At 40.2% G+C, this 24,801-nt stretch overlaps 1 protein-coding gene and 1 pseudogene across 2 annotated transcripts in view; both read left to right on the forward strand.

The window, feature by feature from the left end:
• Positions 1-24,801, forward strand: part of Mpp4 (MAGUK p55 scaffold protein 4) — a 38,207-nt gene that overhangs the window by 2,169 nt on the left and 11,237 nt on the right. The window contains exons 3-15 of one of the 2 annotated variants that reach the window (XM_076866437.2): positions 1,144-1,221; positions 2,932-3,012; positions 4,153-4,284; positions 4,949-5,030; positions 6,862-6,947; positions 8,215-8,286; positions 8,723-8,919; positions 11,053-11,117; positions 12,493-12,510; positions 17,434-17,472; positions 19,605-19,625; positions 22,418-22,432; positions 23,621-23,662. In XM_076866437.2, coding sequence (XP_076722552.2) covers positions 1,144-1,221; positions 2,932-3,012; positions 4,153-4,284; positions 4,949-5,030; positions 6,862-6,947; positions 8,215-8,286; positions 8,723-8,919; positions 11,053-11,117; positions 12,493-12,510; positions 17,434-17,472; positions 19,605-19,625; positions 22,418-22,432; positions 23,621-23,662 — 928 coding nt within the window. The remainder of the gene's footprint in view (positions 1-1,143; positions 1,222-2,931; positions 3,013-4,152; positions 4,285-4,948; positions 5,031-6,861; positions 6,948-8,214; positions 8,287-8,722; positions 8,920-11,052; positions 11,118-12,492; positions 12,511-17,433; positions 17,473-19,604; positions 19,626-22,417; positions 22,433-23,620; positions 23,663-24,801) is intronic. The other variant, XM_076866438.2, reaches the window with a different exon arrangement.
• LOC143407398 (endosome-associated-trafficking regulator 1 pseudogene) lies at positions 13,374-14,360 on the forward strand (annotated as a pseudogene).

The raw sequence follows: 24,801 nt of genomic DNA on the forward strand, positions 1-24,801 counted from the left end.
TAGGTTTCTCTTTTAATTTGATTAAAACTTCATGCATTATGCAATAATCAATACTATTACTATGATTTTGTTTTTCTGAACAAATTTTATTATTAAGAAAAACCTTGAGGTCATTTTTGTGTGGGTGTTTCTCTTAAGTGTGGGTTGTGGTCCATCTTAAAATGCGTGCTAATATTATGTTGTTTAAAACTGAAAAGGCAACATCTTCAACATGAACACTTTGCTTGTTCCAAAGCACTTGGTGTCTATCAGACCTCCCCACCCAAAAGAGGGGAGTTTTGGTTTCCTCATGGGCATTGTCCTTGCTCCCCACTAGCAGGCTGTTTGTGCTTTGTGCTCTTGCATTGATCCATCAACTTGGATCATTTCCAGGTACACTGAATGCTGGTCCCTAGGGAAAGTTCAAGCAGCAGTGTCACCACAGACTTGGTGGAAAAGACTGGGCTAAGCTGGCCCCTTGGGCTTTGCTTCTCCATCTATAAGAAAAGCTTAATTCATGAAATAAAATTAAGGACTGCACTGTGGAGCTAGGCTTTAGTATACTCAGCCTGATCCTACATCCTGGTTCAGAAAAATATTCCTAGGGATCCACAGAAATGTGATTGGAATTTTTATAAATGAAGTTGTATTGGAAAATTAAGGGAGGGATATGAAACAGACAGCCCTAAAGATCAGAGCAGAGGACAGATAAGCATAGTGTTCCTGGGTCTCTTCTTCAGGACATGGGTTGGCCCAAAGCCACACGGTTTCCCTACGCAGAGATCTCCATGGGTCTCTGGTCTCACAGAGCCCCTCCCTTGAGACACCCCTGTGTGCATCATCTACCAATCCCTATTGATCTCAGCACTGGAATATTTATTCAGTGTAAAAAGGGTCAAGTTTGGCTGTTTTTTTTTTTTTCAATAAAATTTCTTGGAAATTCGGTGACTCATGGCAGCCAATAATTAAGACACTGAACCCAGGACTTGAGTTCATTTTTCTTTTGCAACTAGAGACACACCTTATTAAAGGCCAACTCACATCCTGCTATTCAGCTGCTTGGACAGTTTCCCAGGTTGTTTCTTCCCTTTGAGAGTCTTAAATCCAGAAATGTTAATAGTCATGTGTTATTAACATCAATTCTCCACCCTCACCCATCTGCAGGTTTATGACTGCCTCCAAGAATTTAAAGAAAAGAAACTAGTTCCTGCCACACCCCATGCACAGAAGTTATCCTGTGAGGTAAGGGGATTTCACTCCAGAGCTCTGACTTTTCCTCTAGTGCTTAAAAAAAATTTTTTTAGATGTTGATGGACCTTTATTTTGTACATTTGTTTATATACAATGCTCAGAATTAAACCCAGTACCTCACATATGCTAGGCAAGCACTCTACCACTGAGCTACAACCCCAGCCCTTCCTCTAGTGCTTTTTTAAGTGAATTAAAGATCTACTGGAAAAGTTTGAGAGAGATCATGCATCTTAATAAGTGGGTTTTGGTTTTTTTTTAATAGAGTTTGAATCCAGTGGCATTTAACCACTGAACCACATTGCTCTGCCCTTTTTATTTTTATTTATGTTTTTAAAGCCTTTTTAATTTTTTTCAAATTATTGATAGATCTTTATTTTTTTACTTATTTATATGTGGTGCTGAGAATCAAACCCAGTGCCTCACACATGCTAGGCAAGTGCTCTACTGCTGAGCCATAGCCCCAGTCTCCACCCATCACCCTTTTTAATATTTCATTAGAGACAGGGTTTTGCTGAGTTGCTCAGGGTCTTGCTAAGTTGCTGAGGTTGGCTTTGAACTCATGATCCTCTTGCCTCAGCCTTCCAAATCACTGGTATTACAGGCATATGCCACTGTGCCTGGCTTTAATAAATATTTTTAATTTAACTTTTTTATAGTTATACGTGACAGTAGAATTCATTTTGATAAAATTATACATGCATAAATTATATCTTATTCTAATTAGGACTCTATTCTTGTGGATGTACACAATGGTGGGATTCACTTGGGTTTTTCATTTCACCATCTTTCCTATTCCTATCTCCTCTCCTTTTTAACTGAGTTTTAATGAAGGAAATTATCTGGATATTTCCCCAAATTAAACACCCCTACATTTTTAGCATTTATCCATCATTTCTCTCTTTCCCCCTAAACTTTAAACTCAATTTACCTCATATAAATGGAATAATATTACACTAACCATTCTCCAATTTCTTTCTCTAACCTGGACCCTTTCTCTGAACTACAGTCTCAACTACCCAACTGTTCCTCCCCATATGATGAGGCTGTTTAATGTGCACTTCAACCTTCAAGTGTCCTTTACTGAACTCCTGCTCACTCTGCCTCCGCACTCCTCTTATAGCCTCCTCTTACTCAGTTAATGACATCTCTGTTCTTCAGTGCTCAGGCCAAAATCTGCGGGGTCATCTTTGACTCTCTCTTTCTTTCAAACTCATACCCAATCTGCTGGCAAATTCTATCAGCTCCACTTTCAAAAAACATCTGGAATCTCATTACCCCTGTGCCACCTAATATAAGCTGTGATAACTGCAGTATAGCTTCCTACCTCTTTCCCTGGCTCTACCCTTGCCCCCGTAGCCTGTTCCCCACACAGCAGCCCTTTGGTTGCTCTTGAATCACCTCTTTAATTTCCTCTTTAATCACCTCTCTGCTTAAATCCTCAGACTTCCCATCTGAAATGCCAAAGTTCTTACATAGCTGAATATAATTGAGCTGCCATGGGCTCTTTGACTCTGAGTTTACTATTCTCCACCTGCTGGCCCATATTGGCCCTGATTTTAAAGACGAAAAAGGAGGCTCTAATAACAGCTTTTCTTAGGTCAATTTCATGTTAGTCAGTGTAGCTCTTATCTAGACTGGGTGGAATTGACTAGGTGGTGAAAGTTTTTAAGAATTTATAACTTGTGCTTTTCCATGAGCCAGGTAATAGAGCTGTTACGAGATGTCCCTAATTCTCCTGAGGTCCAGGAGCTGAGAAAGCTCCTCCAGGCTCCACACTATAAGGCAAGTACTTGCTAAAATAGATAAGGTATGACAACGGGCACACAGACAAAGCTGGAAAGAATGAGTACATGGAGTAGAAAACGTGCTCTCTGAATGGATGTTCTGTTACTGTACATGAGCGACCAACAGATTATACTTGAAGATGTGAGATTCAGTATTGTCAGTCATGGAGCCAGGCCTGTTGTATTTATGACAAGGCATCCAGAACTTTCTATGGGGTCTTGTTTCCCCTATAAAACAATCATCCCTGGAAAATTCTAAGGGGAAATCAGGGGAGCTTCTAGCTAACCTCCACACTTTCTTTCCAACTTGGAAATAATTTAAATTTTGAATGTAGTGTGTGAAGGTATTTGGAATATACAGTGTAATGATGATTAACCCCTTTGAGTTGCTATATGAATAACATTTGATTGCATAACAGAAATCTTCTTTTAGGATTTACGGATTTTGAGATCACTTTATCAATACATTGGAACTTTAGGAGAAGGACTGAATTTGGAGTCATGGAATTCAGGGTTTACAAGATAACTGGTTATCACATACCTTCAACACCACTGCCTAAATGGACAACTTTCCTTTGATTTCTAACTTCAGCATGTCCAGTGTCAGGCAGGCTGAAGAATGACAATAGCCTCCCACCTGGTCAGTTGAAAGTTTGAGTGGCCACTAGAAGGAACTCTCTGATCACACCCTAAAACAAGAACTAGTTTTCCTATTCTGTTCCACATGGGCCCTTGGGTGTTACTGATAAGTTGAACTAGCTAGATGTTTTGATTACTGTCCTTATTCTGCCTTCATTATACAAAATATTATAGAAATTGTTTTGTAGGCCAAAACTCCATAGGAGCACTTTGGATTACTTGGGCTTCCAAGAAATCAGAATATTGTGGAATAACACATTTTAGCAAAAATGGGGGAATATTCAACATTGCTTAACCCCTCTGTGGCTTGTTTCCTTATCTCTAAATGGAAGGCAGTAAGTGATCCTGCCTCACAGGGTTACCATGAAGACTGACATTGCTTAGAACTATGTCTGGCATGCATGTGTTGGTGTACATCTCGTGTGGTGTGGAGTCATCATCTTCTAGATGCACGTGACCCATGAGTGACATTTGTTCACTTTTTCTTCCCTGTTCCCAGGCCTTGCTCAGTGCCCATGACACGGTAGCTCAGAAAGATTTTGAGCCCCTTCTGCCCCCACTGCCTGACAATATCCCTGAGAGCGAGGAAGCCATGAGGATTGTTTGCTTGGTGAAAAACCAGCAGCCCCTGGTAAGGAAGTCACGACATCTTTTCCTTAAGGATTATTCCAGAGTTATTTTGGGCAATACAACCCCACTCTGGGTCATACACAGGTGACAGTGATGGTACAGTGAGCTGTCTGATTTTTGTCTGTGATTTTAAACACATGGCATGTATAAAGTGTTTGTTATGGAATGATTTCTGCTTAGCATTTTTTTTTCCTTTTGGAAAAGTAAGACAAGTCTTACAAGACTTATTTTGTGAGAAATCAGAAGTATATATTTTTTATTTTATTGTTTGATTTTCGGATGTGCTTATATTTCACTCAGTTCCAATGCACTTGCCTAAATTTTATCCTTTATTAATGGGAAACCAAGTAAGGTATTAATTTGATGTTCTAGGAGTAGTCGTTACAATTGGGTTGTTATCATGGGAACTTTATCTTTGGAAGGATCTAAATATTCTTTTACATCTGTACGATTGTAAGGTGACGTCACAAGGCCAAGGCTGAATGGTCTGTCCTTTGCTGATAGCCTGGTGTCACTGGCAGGCTACAGGACACTGTGTGACCCCTCTCTCACTGGTTGGCATACATACCCTTGTCTGAAAGGCCAGAGCTGCATTGATTGAAGGAAGCCACCAGGATAGTGGCCATGTGGGATAAAAGAGGGACCCCATTTTATTTTCTCTCTAGGGAGCTACGATCAAGCGCCACGAGATGACAGGAGACATCTTGGTGGCCAGGGTCATCCATGGTGGGCTGGTGGAGAGGAGTGGTAAGCAAGAGCAGCAGGGTTCTAGTGTGACTGGAACTACTCAAAAGTCTTGATTGTGTGGTCTCTTTTCCGAGGAACCCTCTCTCCTGACAGGTCAGAGCTTTTGTAGTTTCCATGGTTTGATGAGAACAGCAAAGAAAGAAAGATCAGATAGATAGTCCAGGGAAGTCTCTCTTCCTTTCTTCACAGAGTCCCTCCCATTCTAGGTACCATATAAAAGCTCTCTCACTTTACATTCTCATGGTAGCCTAACATTACCATGCCATTTTATAGAAGAAGAAACAGAGGGTCACAGAGATGAAGTCACTAGCTTGATCAAGGTTATACAGTTTGAGTCAGAATTCGAGTACCTGAGTTCATAGTCCCCACTTTTTGACCCTTCTGCTTTCAAAAAGACATAGTAGCTCTTTTCCATCTTGAAATGCCTTTGATTTGCTCTTTCTACCAGTTAAGCACATTTTCCTCCTTTCACTAATGTGCTTCTGATATGAGTGTCTCTTCACCGGCTGCCTCAGGTTCTGGCCCCAGGGCTCCCTAGAGACCACATGTGGTTCACACCCCAATATCCTTCTGGCAAATACTGAGGAGTTCCCAGTTTGTAAGTCCCTTGGGACCCCCTTTTCATCCTCGGACTTGTTTTTCCTGCTGCATCACGTTTGCCATGGACACCTTTCTTGACATTTTGTTATCCTTGGTGTCTTTTCTGTGAGGTCATCCTGTTTTTGTCTCATTTTCCTCACAGTTCCTCCATTTTACCTCATATTTCTCAAGGTTTAATCCCTTTTTCCTTTTTTTATACTAGGGATTGAACACAGGGGTGCTTAACCACTAAGCCACAACCCCAGCCCTTTTTATTTTTCATCTTGAGACAAGGTCTCACTAAGTTGCTTCGGGCCTCACTAAGTTGCTGAGGCTGGCCTTGAACCTTCGATCATCCTGCCTTAACCTCCCAAGCTGCTGGGATTACAGTCATATGCAACCATGCCTGTTCCCTTTTTTTAAGAAAAAAGTATTTATTTTTTAGTTGTAGGTGGACACACAATATCTTTCATTTTTTTTTAACGTGGTGCTGAGGTTTGAACCCAGTGCCTCACATGTGTTAGGCGAGCATTCTACCACCGAGCCATAACCCTAGCCCTCTTTTTTTAAAAAATTAATACATAATAACTATATTAAGAAGGTACAGTGTGATAACTCAATTCATGTACACGTGTGTATTGATCAGATTGGGGTAATTCGCATTTCTATCTTCTTAAAGGTTTATCATTTCTTCGTATTGGAAAACTTTGAACTTCTCTCTTCTAGTCTTTTATAAAATGTACAATAAATCGTTGTGAAATATCATCACCCTACTGTGCTGTAGAACACTGGAGCTGCTTCCCTCTATGTAGCTGTGTTTGGGTACCTGTTGTCTAACCTTCCTCTGTATCTGCTCTCCCCTGTCCTTCCTAACCTCTAGGGGTAAGGTATAATCTTGAACCCCCCCAAATTTCACCACATTTTATCTTCTGCAAATACCCTCAAACACACATCTCTTCCTTTTATCATTTATTCACAACCCCGACATCTTTAATTTTAGTTCTACTTCTTACAATGTTCTCCTTCCATTTTATATCAGATTAGCAGAAAGAAAAATATCACCATTTGCATTGGAAAAGAGGTGGATGGCATGCTCACAGATCTCTATGGTGGTATAGGTTGGAATAAATGGTTTGCTTTTTATTTAGAATGTTTAGAGGATGCTTGGACTAGTGAGTTTGCTTATAGCTTTAGAGATGGTGACCTCATTTTTTCCTTTTTTGGGTACGTTTCTTTGTTTCTGTTTGCCTAGGGTTGTTATATGCCGGAGACAAACTGGTGGAAGTGAACGGAGTCTCAGTTGAGGGACTGGACCCTGAGCAAGTGATCCATATTCTGGTAACTGTCTTCTCTTTGTCCTTTTGTTCATGACTTAGTGAAGAGCTGAAGCACTGGGCCCATCGAGCCCGTGGTGTGTGCATTGTAGTGTGGGGACTTGGGTTCCTCTCCGCGGCCTCCAGTCTCCAGGCCCGTAGATCTTAGTTGCCATGTAGTTCATTGACCTTCCTCCTTTACCCCCCAGAAATTCTGACCCTGCCTGGGAAATGTTCCTACCCAAGCTCTCCTTAGGGGACGATCAGGTCCCCAGTTCAGGTTTCTTGTCACCTGTTTCTCCATTGGAAACTGAGCGTGGGTGGGCAAAGTGAAGCTTTGGAGGAGAGTGTGAGCCTAAGCAAACCACTGCTTGCTCCTCCCATCCCTGCTTTTTTTTTTTTTTTTTTTTTTTTCAGTGCTGGGGATTGAACCCAGGGACTTGCACAGGATAGACAAGCACTCTACCACTAAGCCGCAACCCCATCCCTCCCCTAACATATTTATGCAGCTGAAATCTGCTTAACCTCTTTCTCCAGGGCAGCTTTGAGGGGAGAAAGAAGTCACCATGGGACAGAAGATAGGGAGGAGGGCATCCTTGTGTGGCCCCGCCCCTCTTCCTTGGTGTTTGAAGTTGAGGATTCATAGTCTGATTCTATGAGACTTTGGTCTCTCTTGTTTCCATTCCCACCTCTTAGCCCATCCCCTGAATCACAGTCCAGCATTAACTAGCCAAAGCAGCATGGCTCCATCAATCTCCCCAATGCATACCCCAACTTTGGGGCCTGAGATTTGTCACTATATATTATATAGACAAATGAATCTCAAACTGGGTGCCTGGGAGAACTCTAGCCTTTCACAATGATGGCTTAGAGACTGAGAGGAGGAAAGATATGAAAAGGACATGGCCTCAACATTCTGTGTGGCACATAAGGTGCTGCAAAGGGAGTTTGAACTATGGTGGATCACAGACATGAGGACAGAAAGTCAAACAGGGCCTTTGAGAAGGGAACCTTGCAGAGTAGGGTGTTTCTGTCAGCACTAAGATGGAGGGGTCCTGGGAGAGGGTGTGGATTTTAGCAACCTGTGACTCCAGAGCCCTGTATCAGGGCAGACACAGAGCTACACTGATTCCTAATTTCTTTCCATTCCTGGGTGGAAACAGCTCTGAGCCCTGTGAAAGTTACTGTGGGGGATGTCACCATTAGTCCTGGACACATTCAGCTGTAACTGCATCTGCCAAACCCCAGCAACCTTGCTGACTCCGTGACTTCTCCTCCATGTCATTTTCTAGGCCATGTCTCGCAGCACAATCATGTTCAAGGTGGTTCCAGTTTCTGAACCTCCTGTGAATAGTCAGAAGATGGTAAGAGCTGACTGAACCTTTAGTTTTGCACATAGTGAGTTCCAAAATAATGACACTGATCCAACATGATGTATCACGTCCCTATCCTCTATGCTGTTTTGACATGTGTTTGATACTGTGCTGGATATTTTTCAATACTGATGAACGAAGAGGCAAATGAGTAAAGGAGCACAATAAAGGGAGATGGGGTGCCACAAAGTCATGAAGTGACATTGAAAATTCTGAAAAATTGAACATAAACATTTCAGAGCTATTACCCCAGATGCTTTTTTTTTTTTTTTCATGGTACTTAGTTTAGGAAGCAAATTCTCTTTTTTGGTGAGGGTGGAGAGGAAAGATATGACCAGTTCATGGAAGAAGGGGAGCAATGATTTTAAGTCTTAGCAGCCCAAGGACAAAGGCTCTTTTGATGACACCGTTATGCACTTGCCATCAGATTTACGTTCGTGCCATGACCGATTACTGGCCACAGGAGGATCCTTCCATCCCCTGCATGGATGCTGGATTGCCTTTCCAGAAGGGAGACATCCTCCAGATTGTGGACCAGAATGACGCCCTCTGGTGGCAGGCCCGGAAAATCTCAGACCTTTCTATCTGTGCTGGGCTAATACCTTCTAACCACCTTCTGAAGAGGTAAGGTCATTCTCCTGTATTCAGGACTGGGCCCTCAGGAAAGGTCTGGGACAGCAAGTTTCTGTTAGTGAAGTTAACATGAAATAAAGAGAATCAAGCAGTGGACAAACACACACTTGGCTTATAAATCCAAATGCCAATTTATTGATGTGTTCTAAGCATTGTAAATACTAAAGGGACCAGAATAATCAGGTGAAAAAGAGAGAAAATGTTCGTGAAACTAAATTAAACTTAAGAAGTGCTATGGTCTGAATATTTTTTCCCTCATCTCCCAATTCATGTATTGAAACTGAAACCCTAAGGCAATAATATGAAGAAGTGGGACTTTTAGGAGGTGACTGGGTCATGAGGGTCAGTCAACCCCTTATGAGTGGGATTACTGTCATTATAAAGAACCAAGGGAAGAGGCTTTATTTACTCCCTTCTGCCAAGTAAGGGACAGCTCAAAGATGCCCTCACTAGATAACCACATCTGCTGGTAGCTTGAAAAACAGACCTCCCAGACTCCAGAACTGTGATAAAATAAATTTCTATTTTATCACTATTCAGTTTATGGTATTTCATTAAAGAAGCTTTAACTAAGATAAAAAGTATTAATCTTTCAAGGCTGAGCTGAGCCCTCAGCTACTGAATCTCAATCCATCACTGTGAGATTTGATTAAATCACCTAGGGAGTGAGTGAAAATAGAAAGATGAGGCCCAAGGCTCAGCCAGTGTTAAAGATCAAGAAGAAGAAAAGGAATGAGCAAAGGAGATTGAGAAGGGCAAAAGTCCTGACCATACTGTGTCCTGATCAGCTATATCTGTCAATTGTGGCAGAGAGATCTGAGAATTGACTATTAAATTTGGCAATGTGTGGAGGTCATGGGTGATCTTGATACAGCAATTTTAGTGGAGGGATGGGGGCCAAGATCCTTGTAAGAAAGGTATTTGAAGAAACAGATGATAATAAGCATGGAAAATGTTTTGGGACATTTGGGTGAAGCAGAGTAGAGCAATGGAGAAATATCTAGAAAGGGAAGTGAAATGATGTGAGAGAAGTTCTAGATGGGATGAATAATATTAACGTGAATAATCCAGTGAGAGGGGAATTTTTTAAGTCTCAGGAGAAAGGATTACTGAGGTCCTTGAACAGGCAGAAGGAGATACACTCTAGTGTTCAAGAAGTGGGGTTTTTCTGATGTAGGAACAGAGACAGTTCATCCACAGGGCTAGTCACAGGAAAGAAGGGCACGATTGGGAGTGGTGGGAGTGTGTGAAATGAGAAGCAGTGTCATAAGCTGAGAATAAGGTGGGTAAGGAGGTGTTGAGAAGGAGAAAGGAGAAAACTTGAAAAGTTTCAATAAGAGCTGGAGAGAAAATGAACTAGGTCAATATAGTATGATTGGCATTAAGGGTCCACTGAAGGTTAAAGGTCATAAACCTGAAGTGCTTCCGGTCAGCTTCTTGGATGCAGGTCCAGATTAGACAGAGGGTTAGATTTAACTGCAAATCCAAAAAGGACCTAAGAGAAGTGATGGGTCATGGCATTTAAATTGTTAAGGAGGAAGGTGAGGAAATTAAGCAATGAGGATCCATAAGAAGGAAATAAGATTAATAGATTTTAGGTCCCTATAGGGTCAACAGATAATTGGAGTTTCAAAGATGGGAAATGTTGTAGGTAAAGGGATGCCAGAAATTGCAATTATGGAGAGATTAGCTGTTGGTACTGAACAGGTCTAGTTTATGACAGTGGGAGGGCAGAGGCTGAGGGAGGAGGAGAGAAGGTCATTGGCAAAAACCAGATCAAGAACCCGAGAAGCCAGGGTGTTAGAGGGGCATTTATATGTTTAATAAAACCATCAAGAATTATGACTGAGTAGTATGAAGAGCATGGAAGCAACCAGGAGTGATTGGGGATGATGTTCAAAGTGGGAGCTCTTAAGGAAAAGGGATATGAATATGGAAATGGCTTTGAGGACAAGGACACACTGCATTCCAGGTGCAGTGGAAGGGGCCATGCACAGTGGCATGCTGGAGTCCCCAACAAGAGCCTACTGTGGCATCTCTGCTCACATCCGTGCAGTCATTAGCCAGGGTGAGGAAACGGACACTACCTGACTCAGCAAGTCTCTGCTTTCTTTTTTTGCATAGGAAGCAACGGGAATTCTGGTGGTCTCAGCCGTACCAGCCTCACACCTGTCTCAAATCAACCGCATGTGAGTGAAACCACCTCAGACACAACAGGTGCACAGGGAAGCCTGCTCCCTCTGTCCAGGGTGGGCTTCCTGCCCAAGAGAGGACCTCTAAATGTCTCCACTGCTCCAAATAATCTCCTTGGTTGATGGTCACATGTTCTTTAGATGACTAAATAGGAGGCCAAATTATTCCTAACAAATGCAGTTTGTTAGACAATATTATTCAAATAATAGGGGAGTGGTTAGTGAAGGGATCCATGGTGGCAAATGCTTGGGAACTACTTATGGTTCTTAATAAAGGGGGCCATGGGAATGGGAGGCCATTCTTAGGACCAGGACAGAGGCCAGCTGCACCCCACAGAGGGCAGTGTTAGGGATCAAATTCAGGCCCCACACATGCCAGGCAAGTGCTCTGCCAGTAAGCTATATCCCCAGTCCCTGAAAAACCTTTGTTTCCCCTCTTAAACCAATCTAGATTGAAAAAATTCTTTATTCACTTATCTATTTCAATCACCAAAGGCACAGTGAGATGTTAATTAGACTTTCCAGTCAGTATCTGATAACTTGTATGACGGGTTGGCACGTCATTTGCTCCTGTAGCCTAAGTGTGATTTATAGTAGACTTTTAATTATACTGAAAGTAGTTTACATCAGCCTCTTAGTATCTTCACACATTCCTGAGTACAGAAACCAGGTCTGCAGTCACTAACTTAAAGAGACATCTCTCACAGGGTATGTTTCTGATGGAGCATGATCACTTTTGAAACTATTAGATCATTTCTTTTAACTGTTGTAGATGATACTATAATAAATATTATTTTACATCTTTTAAGTTCTGCTTAAATCTTCCCATGGTGGGGGTGCTGGGGGAGGCGGATCTCAGGAACAAGCTACTAATTAAATAGGCATAGTCAGTTGACTCAGGGGTTTTGAAAAATTCCTAGCCTATGGTAGTTTGCAGATTATTGTTATACTGAAAAGTGTTTGTTGTCATCTGCCTTTCTTTCCCTCCCTTCCTACTCCCTCCTTCCTTCTCTCCTTCCTTCCCAGCTACTTTTTATCCTTCCTTTATTCCTTCCTTCCATTCAAGATTTTAGTTCCTAAAATACACTGAAGTGTAAGAGCATTAATTCGGAAATGAATCAACTGTATGATTCTTATACAGATAATTGGGTTGAAAGATGATGGGAGTTGCCAGAAGCAGGGAGCTTCTCCCAAATATATTTTGGAAGTAGTCATTTATCATTTGTTATTGAATTTCCACTAAATTTCTCGAAGATCAATTACAATAATATTGGCACTTTGCTTTTCTTAATGTAAATTAATTTGAGAAATGAGAGCATAAACCATTGTGTTCCTTTTTTCTCCTCCTGCTTCCATCATTTGAACATACCAGTGATTTCTATGGAAGAAGGTAAGAAATAACATTCAGGGCAGGAGGATCTTATATTCAAAGTCTCCAGAAATTTCTTCTAGTTTTAAAAATTCACTTCGATTCAGTTCAGATATTTTTAAAAACTTCCTATGTACCCATTAGTGTGCTAGCATACAAGTCATAACTATCCTAACACTGAGAAGAATCAAAGAAAGAAAAGTAACATTTATACACAATTCTGAGTCTAACACAGCGCATGATAAGAACCCATTGAGTTGTGAAACTGATCAGATGTCTTATTTCAACTGCTTTTGCTGTATTTTATAAAAAAGACACTGCAGGGAATGGGAGATTATCACTACTAGCTACTCTTCTGACAGAGGATGAATATCTAGAATATATAAATAACTCCAAACAACTTAACAAAAAAAACAAGTAATCTAGTTAATAAATGGGCAGATGAATTAAACAGACATTTCTCAAAAGAAGAAATACAAATGGCCAAAGATAGATGAAAAATGTTCAATACCATTAGTAATTAGGTAAAAGCAAATAGAAACCATACTGGGGGTGGGTGGGGCTGGGGCTGAGCGGTAGAGCGCTCGCCTGGCACTTGTGAGACTCTGTGCTCGATCCTCAGTACCAAATAAAAATAAATAAAGGTATTGTGTCCAACTACAAGTAAAAAAATAGTAAAAAAAACAAAAAAACAAAAACAAAACAAAAAAAAAAAACCCAACTCTACTGAGATTTCATCGCACACCGTCAGAATGGCAGTTATCAAGAATGCAAACTATGGGAAGCAGCGGCCAGAGGATGGGAGCGGCGGCCAGAGGATGAGAGCGGTGGCTGCGACGCGGTGGCCGGCTGTGAGGCCGAGGCCCGGCCACGCCACTGCCATGATGTCGGGCTACGCGCGCCGCCTGGGTGCCACACCGATGTCCCGGGCCCGGAGCCTCGTTGTTCCCGATAATGACAAACTGGAAGACCTGGAAGAGGCAAATCCATTCTCCTTTAAAGAGTTTCTGAAAACCAAGAACCTTGGTCTAACGAAAGAGGACATGACCAACAGCAGAATTTATCCAAAGGAAGCCTCGAGGCACTCGTTGGGACTGGACCACAGCGCTCCCACCCACCCGGCTGTGGCCTACGGCCTGGAATATCAGCAGCCATTTTTTGAAGGCCCCACAGGGCCTGGCAACATCCTGGATGAGGAGGCGAAAGATGAAAACAGGCGGTGGAATGGGGCCTATCTGCCATCTGCCGTGGAGAAGACGCTCTCCTGCAGGGCCTTGGCCGGCACGGCACCCTGTGCGGCGAGCCCTGGTGCAGAGTTTACGACTCTTGGGGAGACTCTGGGGGACAGACACCTGCGCACGCTGCAGATAAGTTATGAAACCCTGAAAGATGAAAATTCTAAGCTAAGAAGAAAGCTGAATGAGGTTCAGAGCTTCTCCGAAACTCAAACAGAAATGATAAGGACGCTTGAGCGGGAGCTAGAGGCAAAGAGGATCAAGGAGGTGAGTGACTACCATGACCTGGAGTCAGTGGTCCAGCAGGTGGAGCAGAACCTGGAGCTGATGATGAAACGAGCTGTAAAGGCAGAAAATCACGTCATAATGCTGAAACAGGAAATAAACTTGCTCCAGGCACAGGTCTCCAACTTCAAGCGCGAGAACGAAGCCCTGAGGTCGGGCCAGGGTGCCAGCCTGACGGTGGTAAAGCAGAACACTGACATGGCCTTACAGAATCTCCGTGTTGTCATGAACGGTGCACATGCCTCCATAAAGCAGCTGGTTTCTGGAGCTGAAACATTGAATTTTGTTGCTGAAATCCTGAAAGCGATAGACAGAATTTCCGAAATTAAAGATGAGGAGGAGAAGTCATAAAGGACCTCTGGATGCTCCCAGCTCCGGTGTGCCCTGATCGCAGTGCTTCATCTGAATGTGCAATTGTGCCCCAAACTATGCCGTCTTCACTCAGCATATTTATCATGAGATATTAATTTCATGACCTAAAACAGTGTTATTGGCCACCCGCAATAAGAGCAGCTCTTGTCCATGAGTTGCATTTGTGGTTTATGTGCAGTCCTTCTTGGTGAAATTCTCAGTGTTTTGTAGATTCAGTAATCTGTTGGAAGAAAATTTTATAAAATCCAGTGAGTTTTTATATTATCAAACATGAAAACAAAAGTTCTGTAATAAGTGCTCTTCCATTTTCATCCCAGAACATTGATAAGTTCAGTTGATTATCTTGATTAGGTAAGTAGAAAGAACACTTACAACCACCCAGGAATGAACAGCTTGAACAGGGACATGTGCCTTTTTGCTGTCACTCAGCACCTATCATAGCCTTCCTGGGGTGGTTTCTGTGGTCAGTGGCCCAAGTTCAGAGGCACCACTTGGTGGATGCTGCTCTTTCTCCCACAGGGACACAAGATTGCAGATATTCCACACTGTGATGGTATGTAAACTTGGGCTTTGAGCCTTCAGCTTTGAAAAGCTGTTTTGGCTGGTGATTTTGATACACATTTCAAGTGTGATTTGTACAATGAAGCTTAGAGTTCAGTAGTCTAAAGTGTGTGCAGAGCCTCATCGGGTAGGCATATGGTCTTTGGGCTCCTTATACCTGTTTTACTATTTGGGAGGGCACAACATCCTGGAGATGCTGTTTTTTACCTTCCATTCCCCCTCTTGTTTAAATCTACAGGTTTCCTGTTTAAATAAATTCTGAAGTTTAAAAAAAATGCAAACTATAAGAAATGGTAGAGAAGATGTAGAGAAAAGGGGATGCTTTCACACTGTTGGTGGGACTGTACATTAGTACAACCCCTGTGGAAATCAGTATGGAAGTGCCTCAAAAGACTAGGCAAGGAACCACCATATGACCCAGCAATACCACTTCTTGGTATTTACCTTACAGAATTAAAGTCATCTTATTACAGTGATACATGCTACCCATGTTTATAGCAGCACAATTCACAATAGCCAAACTATGGAATCAGCCTAGGTGTCCAACAACAGATGAATGGATAAAGAAAATGTGGAATATATACAAAATAGAGTTTTATGCAGTCATAAAGAAAAATGAAATTATGTCATTTGCAGGAAAATAGATGGAACTTGAGACCATTATGTTAAGCAAAATAAACCAAACTCAGAAGGTCAAAGGTTGTGTGTTTTTTGTCATATGTGGGAGCTATAGAGGCAAAAGGAAAAGAAAGGGGGATGTGGATCTCATGAAAATCAAAGGCGAGCAGTAGATTAAAGGGACCAGGTGGTGAGAGGAGGGAAGGATCGGGGGGAAGTTCTGGGGAGTGATAGTGGCCAAATTATATTGTTATCTTGTATGTATGAATGTGTAGCAAAAAATCTATAAGACTATAATGTACAAATTTAAAAAGGGGAAAGAAAAAAAGAAAAAAAAAACACTACAGGGAGATTGCAATTATTTTCCCCATCTATGGATGAAAATATTGAGGTTCAGGAAAACCCCAATAACGTTTGTCAGAAGTTGCAAACAATGTAGCTTCCATCTTATCTGAATGGCCCTGTATTGGGGGCAAGTAGAACCTTCAGTGACTACCTCTTCCCCTTGTCCATTTCCAGCCATCCAGATAATGCACTATGATGTCACAAATGCACATGTACATGCACAAACAAGAGACCTGAGAACTCCTGAGAGGGATTTCTGAGAATTTGTCTCTCAGCATAGGTTCCAGCCTGGGTCCTCCAAGGACAGGAGTTATATATGACACAGGCAGGGAACCAGAGGAGGTGGAAGAGAGCCCAGTCCAGGGTTCGCTTAGGTTTGTGTATCCAAGGCCACATCAACGGCAGCGCTGTGAAGGGCAGTCTGGCTCTGGCACTTGGGAAGGGGTTGACACTCAGTGGGTGGGCTGTTTTAGAGTGGGCCGCCTAATGAGATACACAGACATTTATTTTCCAGTTCAGGAAGCTGGAAGTTCAAGATCAAGTTGGTTTTGTTGTGGCCTCTCTTCCTGGCTTGTAGACAGCCACCTGGTTACTGTGTATTCATGTGGCCTTTCTTAAGTACATACTTGAGAAGATATCTATTGTCTCTTCATCTGCTTCTAAGTCCTTTTGGCATTAGGCTCCATCCCAAGGACTTCATTTTACCTTAATTATCTCTAAAAGACCCTATCTCTAAATACAATCATGTTGAGGGCTGGTGCTTCAACCTATGAATACGGTGGGAACTAATTCATTCTGTAGCACCCACCCTAGCTAGTAATGTAGAATTGCTGATTTGGGAGAATAAAAGCAGTTCCCCTATCCTAGATTCCAGAGTCACAAGTCAAAAGAGCCTCAGGCGTCCTTGTGTGATCATTGGAGAATCATTTCTGGTTTCTGTACCTATGTTGTAAACTAGAAATGACAATTGTAGTTTTTATTTGCTTTCAAAAAAACACTTTAGCTATGACCTGTTAATATAAATGGCTAATCTGGAAAGTAATCTCTAAATGAATAAAAGCTTCCATCTTATCTGATAAGATACAGTCATACATGTACCTAGGGTAATGATGTCTATCTCATCCCATAAGTGGTTTTTAAGTTTCATTCTTTAATTCTCTTATATATGCGTCAGCTAAAGGTAAAATCAGCTACCATTTATTGAGCACTTACCATGTACCTGATATTTTCATGAACTATCTCAATGAATCTTATTCTATATGGTATTATTTCCCCCATTTGTCTTTGAGATAACTGATTTTCTCAGCACTGACAATCCAATGCTCCAATATAACATTTTATGTATTTTCCCTTCTACGTTACACATTTTCATCTAATACAGTAAAGTCCATTTTATCTCACCAAATATGTGATAGTTCCACAAACAACATTGTAAGGTGGTCTCAGTTTTGTTGACACAGCCTCTACATGGGGAACACTGTTTTTAATGCTGACATTAATTCTCCTTCCTTTCTATGCTCTTTTATAGAAGATGACATGAGGATTGATGAGAAATGTGTGGAAGCAGGTAACATTTCCTCTTGATTGATTCACCCCCAGAAGGAACATGAAGCACTTCAGCTATAGATTATCTGGAGCAGAGGTGGTAGAAGAGGCCATAGATCCTTCCTCTAGAATTGACATGTAAAATGACCCCACCCCTGTTTTTGTGGCTCTGCACATAGAAGGAAAAACACAGTTTGGGGATGTCTCTAGGTCCCCACTAAACTTCTGGAAAGTGTTCTAGAAAGCTGCATCTTGGAAATGACCTCAGGAACACGTGCTAACAATCAGCTTACCAGACAGTGGAACACTTGTAACCCTCCTCCTCCTCCCTGTGTTTTTTCGGAACAGCATAAAATCTGTGATACCAAATGTGTAGAAAGCAAAACACATCTTTTTGTTATTAAGTTTGATGCCCCATCTTCTGGTAAATTCTGGTATAGATAGGTAGTAATGGCTTCCAGAATTTTTAGAAATATATGAAAGCTTTTACATTTCTATATTTCAGGTTTTCTAAAAAATTTGGAAATTTTTTTTTTTCAAATTTAGTGGTGGTACTAAGGTTGGTTCAAAAATCACTAGGGTTTTGCTGAAAGTCATTTGCCTGACACATGAATTTGTCTTGGCTTTATGGGTTAATCTAGGTTTTAGAAATGAAAGAACTATTTCAGAGATTTACATATATTTCCTAGAACAACTACAAAATAATGCTCATGCTACAGTTAGTTTACCAAGTATGCATTCCAGTTTTTAAACTTGTGGTAATATGCAATTCCTTTCTGTGCAGTTAATCAAATTTTTATTAAGTAATCTTTTTACATCATTCAAAAGTTAAAAAAAAAAAAAAAACTGCAAAAGTGTACTCGGTAATAAGTTTCTCTTTCCATGTTCCCCTACTCAGTTTCTTTCTTGAGCCAATACATCAGTTTCTTAAGTATCCTTCCAGACAGTCTCTGCATACAAAAATAATGATGTGTCTTCTTTTTCTTCTGCACTTCAATCTTGTCTCCCCAAACATGAATGCACACATCCTTTGATGATATGATATATACACTGTTCTGTTCCTGGCCTTCTAACTGTATATCATTTTTTTTTCCCTTCCAGTGCTGGGGATTGAACCCCGGGGCCCTCTACCACTGAGCTGCATCCCCAGTACTTTAAATTTTTTTTTTTTTAAATCTTTATTTATTTTTATGTAATGCCGAGGATTGAACCCAGGGCCTCACACATGCAAGGCAGGCACTCTACCACTTAGCTACGGCCCCAGCCCCTTAAAATTTTTAATTATAAGACAAGGTCTTGCTAAATTGCCCAGATTGGCTTCAAACTTGAAATAATTCTTCTAAGTAGCTGGGATTATAGGTGTGCACTAAAGCGCCTGGTTAACTTCATATATCTTAAAGATGATTCTATCTTATCTTTTAAAAATTGCTTATTTGTAGATATTTGAGTTGTGTCCATTTTCTACTATAAGCATTGTTACAATGAATAGCTTTATAGATATGTCATTCACACATGTATACTTAAGATGTACCATTGCCTGAGCCAAGGGTATATGCATTGGTAATATTACTATATCTTTCAAATTGTCCTCCATATAAATTTTTACGTTTTTAATCCTTAATCCCTTTTTAAAATGCTAACAAGAATTGTTTTAATGAAGAAAGAAGCTGGTTTCTCTCATGCTTTCTCAGTCACCTGATCCTGCTCAGTCAAGACATTCAAGTACTCATTCTCCCTTTCCTTGCCTGTAGCCCCCAGCTCTGCAGGCAGAGGCCTCCCTCCCACACATGCGAGTCTTCCAGAAGCAAGGTGGTGCAGTGTACAACTATCCATAGGGTTTTCCTGTGACATTTCACTTTTCCCTTCTCTCTGAGCCTCTTTTAAAATTGTGTTTTATTTATTCTCTTTTTAAAATTTATTTATTTATTTTAAGTTCTGGCTACACCTCTGGTTGTCATTACAGCCCAACTACTGAGTATTACGTATCTCATTTAAGACATCTGTATATGATTTAGAGATACCACTGTCTTGACCTTGATAAAGGTAGCATAGGCACAAAAGCATTAGCCAGGCAATTAAATTATTAAAGTATAGACTCAGTGTAGATAGTAATATAATAACCATTTTGCTTTTTGCCTCCATGGAAAACCTTAGATGAAGAAACATTTGAATCTGGTAAGTGAAAAATTTGTACTGAATTTAAATATATATTCCACATTTTAATATAATTTAGCCATATATTTAGAGATATGATATAATAATTGTTTAGATATAACAGTAAAAATAAACATATGAGATGGTAAACATGTAAATTTGCTTCACTGTAGTAACCATTTTATTATCTGTATATATTCTTTAACATGTTGTAAATCTCAAAAATACAAGTTTTATTTTTAAAAAATCAACAATGTGGTTGTGAGGTATAAGTTTTACCTTAACTAGTGCTTCTCCTAGAGTCAATATTACCCTCAATTGGGCATTTTAGAACTCTGTGGGAGCATTTTTTGGCTGCCACATGGATTGGGGTCCCTCCCAGCCTTTACCTAGTAGGATCAAGAATGTTAAATGTCCTGCACAATGAAGGGTCAACTCAAGACCCACATATCTTCCTGTTAGGCAAAACCCATTACCAATCTAAGGGAAAAGCTCATTACTACATGATAGTAAGTTTTCACAAGTCAACATGAAGGGCCCAGTGGTTCAGAAGATGGTCACTCTAGAGAGACATAATGACATTGCCTTAGAAATTATGAAGTCCTTTATTCCAAACTTTCTGTCTACACTACATGGATAGTAAATAAATTGGAAAGTATTGTATCTATACTGAATCCATTTTCTTCTTCCTTAATACATTACTTGTTATTATTGATGACACCTAGTAAGTGTCAAGGGTCTATCCAGCAAAATAATGTTGACCCCATTTGTAGCAAAATATGTCCCACAGGGAGGTTTATAAAAGCTGGCAACCTGTTGGGGCCTGTTAACATTACTTACCTGATTCCAAGTATATTACATTTCCTCATTTTCTCTATTTCATTGGTCTCCAGTTTCTTTGGTATATTATCCCTATTTCAACTAAAGCAATTTCCCTTTCTTATCATGTACAAGACAATCTGGTCTGTTATTACTTGGCAGACTACTTTTGATTCTAGTGTCCACTTCTTTCCTTTTCTTTTCTGTTCTTCTGCACTTCCTATAAAGAATGTTTTCTGATCTTGATTCTTTTAAATTTATGCCTCTTCATTTAAGTAGGTATAAACATCTACTAGTTTTCTATGTCTTTTAAAGATGTTGCCCATAAATTTATATTTGGTATGTATACTTTTAAAATATAAATTACTTCCTTTTGTTTTTCCTTTACATTATAGTTAGAGCATTGTATAGGTTTTTAAAGTTACATGTGTGGTAGATTATATCACCTATGAATTTTATTTCAGAAAAATAGACTGCTACAAATATTAGTTATAAAAAAGATAGCATTGAATTAGGTAGAGTTTGGAACCACTCACTTAAATTAACTAGTTATCATTTATATTATTTCTAAAATTTCCTGTATTTCATGAGATGGTTGGTCTACTGGGGATAATTTAATTATTTATACTTGGGTCAGTGTTTGGGATTGGTTTTGTTTTTCATTCCTCTGAGTTATACCCATCCTTCTTTGTTCTGCTCAACTCATTGTGTTGCTGGAAAATACTCCACCAGCTAAGGCTGTGGCTGAGGCTCAGGGGCGTTATTTTCAGGGTCTGTGAAAGCTGAGCCAGTGTGTCATTGTAGGTAAGACCATGATCTCATGTCACATTGTCCAAGTATGAATCCTGGGTCCATTACTCATTAACTCTGGCTAACCTTCTGGTGCTTACCCCCTCTGCCTTCAGATTCCTCATCTCCAAAATGGGCAGGGGATGTAGCTCAATGGCTGAGTGCTTGCCTAGCGTTCACAAGGGCCTGGCAACACATATATACACACACACACAATGGGAACCATAATTAGATTATTTGCATAAGTAAAGTGCTTAGAATAGTGTCTCACCCCCCACCACCTCCACACTTAGTAAATGCTACATGAGGGTCAGTTTGGTGTTATTATGAAATCTTATTCTTTAGGGCAGTTTGTGGCTGGTTTTTAAAGATCAGCCCTTCAGAGGAAAGCATGCAATGTAAAGCACTCCTTTCAAAGCCTCTCAGTTGAAAAAGAACTCTCAAGAACATGCTGAACTGGCTCTATTAGGAGCTCAATTAAGGAACAATTAGCACCCAACTGGTGTATTTTCCAAGTAGATAACCCTTGGCATTCATTCATGGTACTTACTCCTGTTACCTAGACACTCACTTAGTAGCAGTTAAGGTTCTTCAGTTTTGATCTCTGCATGAGGTATAATGTGACTTCCTTAAATTTCTTTGGGAGGCTCATTTAATTAAGAAGGCCATTAAAAAAAGAAAAGAAAGTACAGCTGTTTAAGATGTCTAGACAACAAAACAGTTTGCTTCATATTCAGTTCCCCTGTCTCCAAGGGGCCAGTTGGAGATGGAAGTGTGTACATTAGACCAAGGAAGGGCTAAGGAATGATGATGATCAGACCAGAGGTTGGGGCAGCGTCTGTCCCACCCCCACCCTCATGTCGTTTCTTCTTCCCCTTCACAACGTGCCACAAAATGGCCTCTAGGAGAGGAGAGAGAAGCCTCAAATCCATTGCCTTTAATGGGTTGTTGTCTCTTTCAAGACTCATCTTGTACCAACCCACAGAGTATTCATGGATCAAAAGACTTCATGGAGAGTCTTAGAGGCAACTTGCAGAAAAAATGGTTGTCCCTCAGCGGTAGAGTGAGGTCAGATGAGTGTCCCAGGCCTTACCCAAGTTAAAACTTTTGCTAATAGTGACATGAATGCTGTCATTTGCCTGTATTTGATGGCTAACTTGGCTTAACTTTTTCACATCTCTTTCTGCACTTGACCAAATACCCAGAGGAACTTTCAGAAGGTAATTGTTCATTTTTATTTCCTGGGCACACTAGACAGAGCTCTATTTAAAGTCTTTCAGTGTGCCACAAAGTGAATAATCGACAGGATAACTTCTAGGATGAGGAGTTGATATGTTAAAGGTGAAATCAATGATAAAATACTCAATTTCATAGACTGCATTTTAAAATGAATGATGATGAGAGCACTTACCTAATATGAGCAAGGCCCTGGGATTTCCAGTATTGCAAATAAGTAAATAAATATAAATGATGGAAGTAATTAAGCATTATTAAACTGTTCCTCAGTAGACATTGTCTTTTAAACTTATTGAGATGAAAAATGTACTTACCAGCAGATGTAACTGACTGTCTTTTTTATATTTTAAAATGTGTATTTAAAAATTTTTTTTAAATAAAAATTAAGAAAAAGAAGGCTGTATATGTCAGTTCATCCTATGAACAAATGTTTTTTATATGTTATTTAATGAGCAAAGCAGAGTTGAATAGATGACAAGAAATTTAAGTACAAATAATTTGGAAATGACATTTTTAGAACATTTTTTATGGAGTTTATAAGTTTGTCCAAAGACTCAGAGGAAGCAGAAACAGGTTTCTGAACTAGTCTATATGCTACAGGTCCCAGGCACAATTTTCCTCACTTAGTCTTATAGCTTCTTGGCAATAAGAAAACAAGTGATCATCATAGAGCAAGGACCAATTTTATGTAGAATATTAAGATGGAAAATAAAAGCTCATATTTAGCAAAGACTTGTAATTATAGGACTTGTAAGAACACTGTATAAGCAAGTTAAAGACAAAAGCCAGTTTCTTTTTTAAAAAAAATCAGTTTTATTAGGATATGTTCAAAAACAAATACCCAGCTTTTGTGTTTTTACTATGGCTCCATCTCTTTTCTTATATCTTTAAACAAGCCTAAGTTTTTTTTTTGTTTGTTTGTTAACCATACTATAAAAATAGTTCAGTATAATACGGAAGTTCTGAAGAATGTTTTTCTATAGTTTATTGAGTGAGAATAAAAGGATGGAAATTGCTGAGAACAATCTTAGAAAGCCACTCAAGAATCAAGTCAACTGTGCTGCCACCTAATAAAACGACGTCACTTGACAATCTGAAGATGATTTCATGCATTGGTTCTAAGTAAACTTCTCTTTGTCTTCATATTCTATTCTTGCCATTACATGTCCCAGACAAGGAGGAATTTATTGGCTCTGGTCAAAAATTCTTTATTGGTAAGTGATGATTAATAAGAGGTGAGTCAATCATTTTGAAGTGGTATTCATATCAGCCTGGTGTTCTGCTGAAAGTTTCTTTTGCTGGTGGACATTTCCAAAATTGTTCCTTGCCTGTTTTCCATCTGTCTGCTTTTTCTTCTCAGTGCTCTGATCTATTAATTATTCATTGTTAGTCTTCTAATTTCCGCTAGGTATCTCCTAATTATTTATGAAACATACTTCTTTTCATTGTCTCCAAGTCTGTTCCACAACCTATTTATCCTTCTAAAGAGACCAGTTCTCTAATTACTAAACTCTCCTTTTATGGTCACATTTCTATATGTTTGTCACCTGGCAGAGCTTTCTGAAGGGACCAGGTTATCTCTCAGTTAGAGCTACTCTGGACTTCCCTCTTCATAAGATGAGAGAGAACCACAGAGCTGCAGTCTGTAAACCAGAGTGTTGGCTCCCAAGCCTAGATGCACTTTGAAATCATTGGGGGACCTTTAAAAAAATAAGTGGCCACCTTTCTGTACTATTTCCAGAATCATCAGCCCCAAAGCCATTAGGTAAGGTAGAGCAGGGTAGGAAGCAGCACGAAGATGGAGAATGAGGAGCCTGAGTAGAGCAAGGTGGAGGGTATCTGTGCAGGGGATGAGGGCGGCCTGATGCAGGTGGTCAGTGTCAGAGGAAATGAGGATGGCAGTTGCCATTTGTTGGCCTCTAACACTCCACAACCTTTACAAAGATGCCCACCTCATCTCTCATGGGCTGACACTTTCTGTCAGGCTGCCACTACTGTTGGTCCCATCTGACACAGGTGTTCTTAGCTGATGTAATAAGTAGACGTATTGAGAATCAGAATGACAGGGTTCTTCCTGTTAGAAAAGGGAGTCGCAAATAAAGGGGAAGGCTGCAATGAATCCTGTGGTTTGAACTCATTTCATAAGCATTGGTATGATCTCATGACTTTCAATATGTATAGGTACAAATACAAATAGTAGTGTGTGTATATATTACACACACATATGTGGTTTCTAGTTGTACTGCTAGAAACAGCTCTGAAAGTACCAGAAAGCTCTTTGATTCAATGGGCAGACAAAGCAGGATTCTAGGAGTTTGGAAATCAAGATGAAGAGGTCCAACTTTACCACTGA

Source organism: Callospermophilus lateralis, chromosome 9 (assembly GCF_048772815.1).
Source record: "Callospermophilus lateralis isolate mCalLat2 chromosome 9, mCalLat2.hap1, whole genome shotgun sequence".
In the NCBI taxonomy this organism is placed as follows: domain Eukaryota; kingdom Metazoa; phylum Chordata; class Mammalia; order Rodentia; family Sciuridae; genus Callospermophilus; species Callospermophilus lateralis.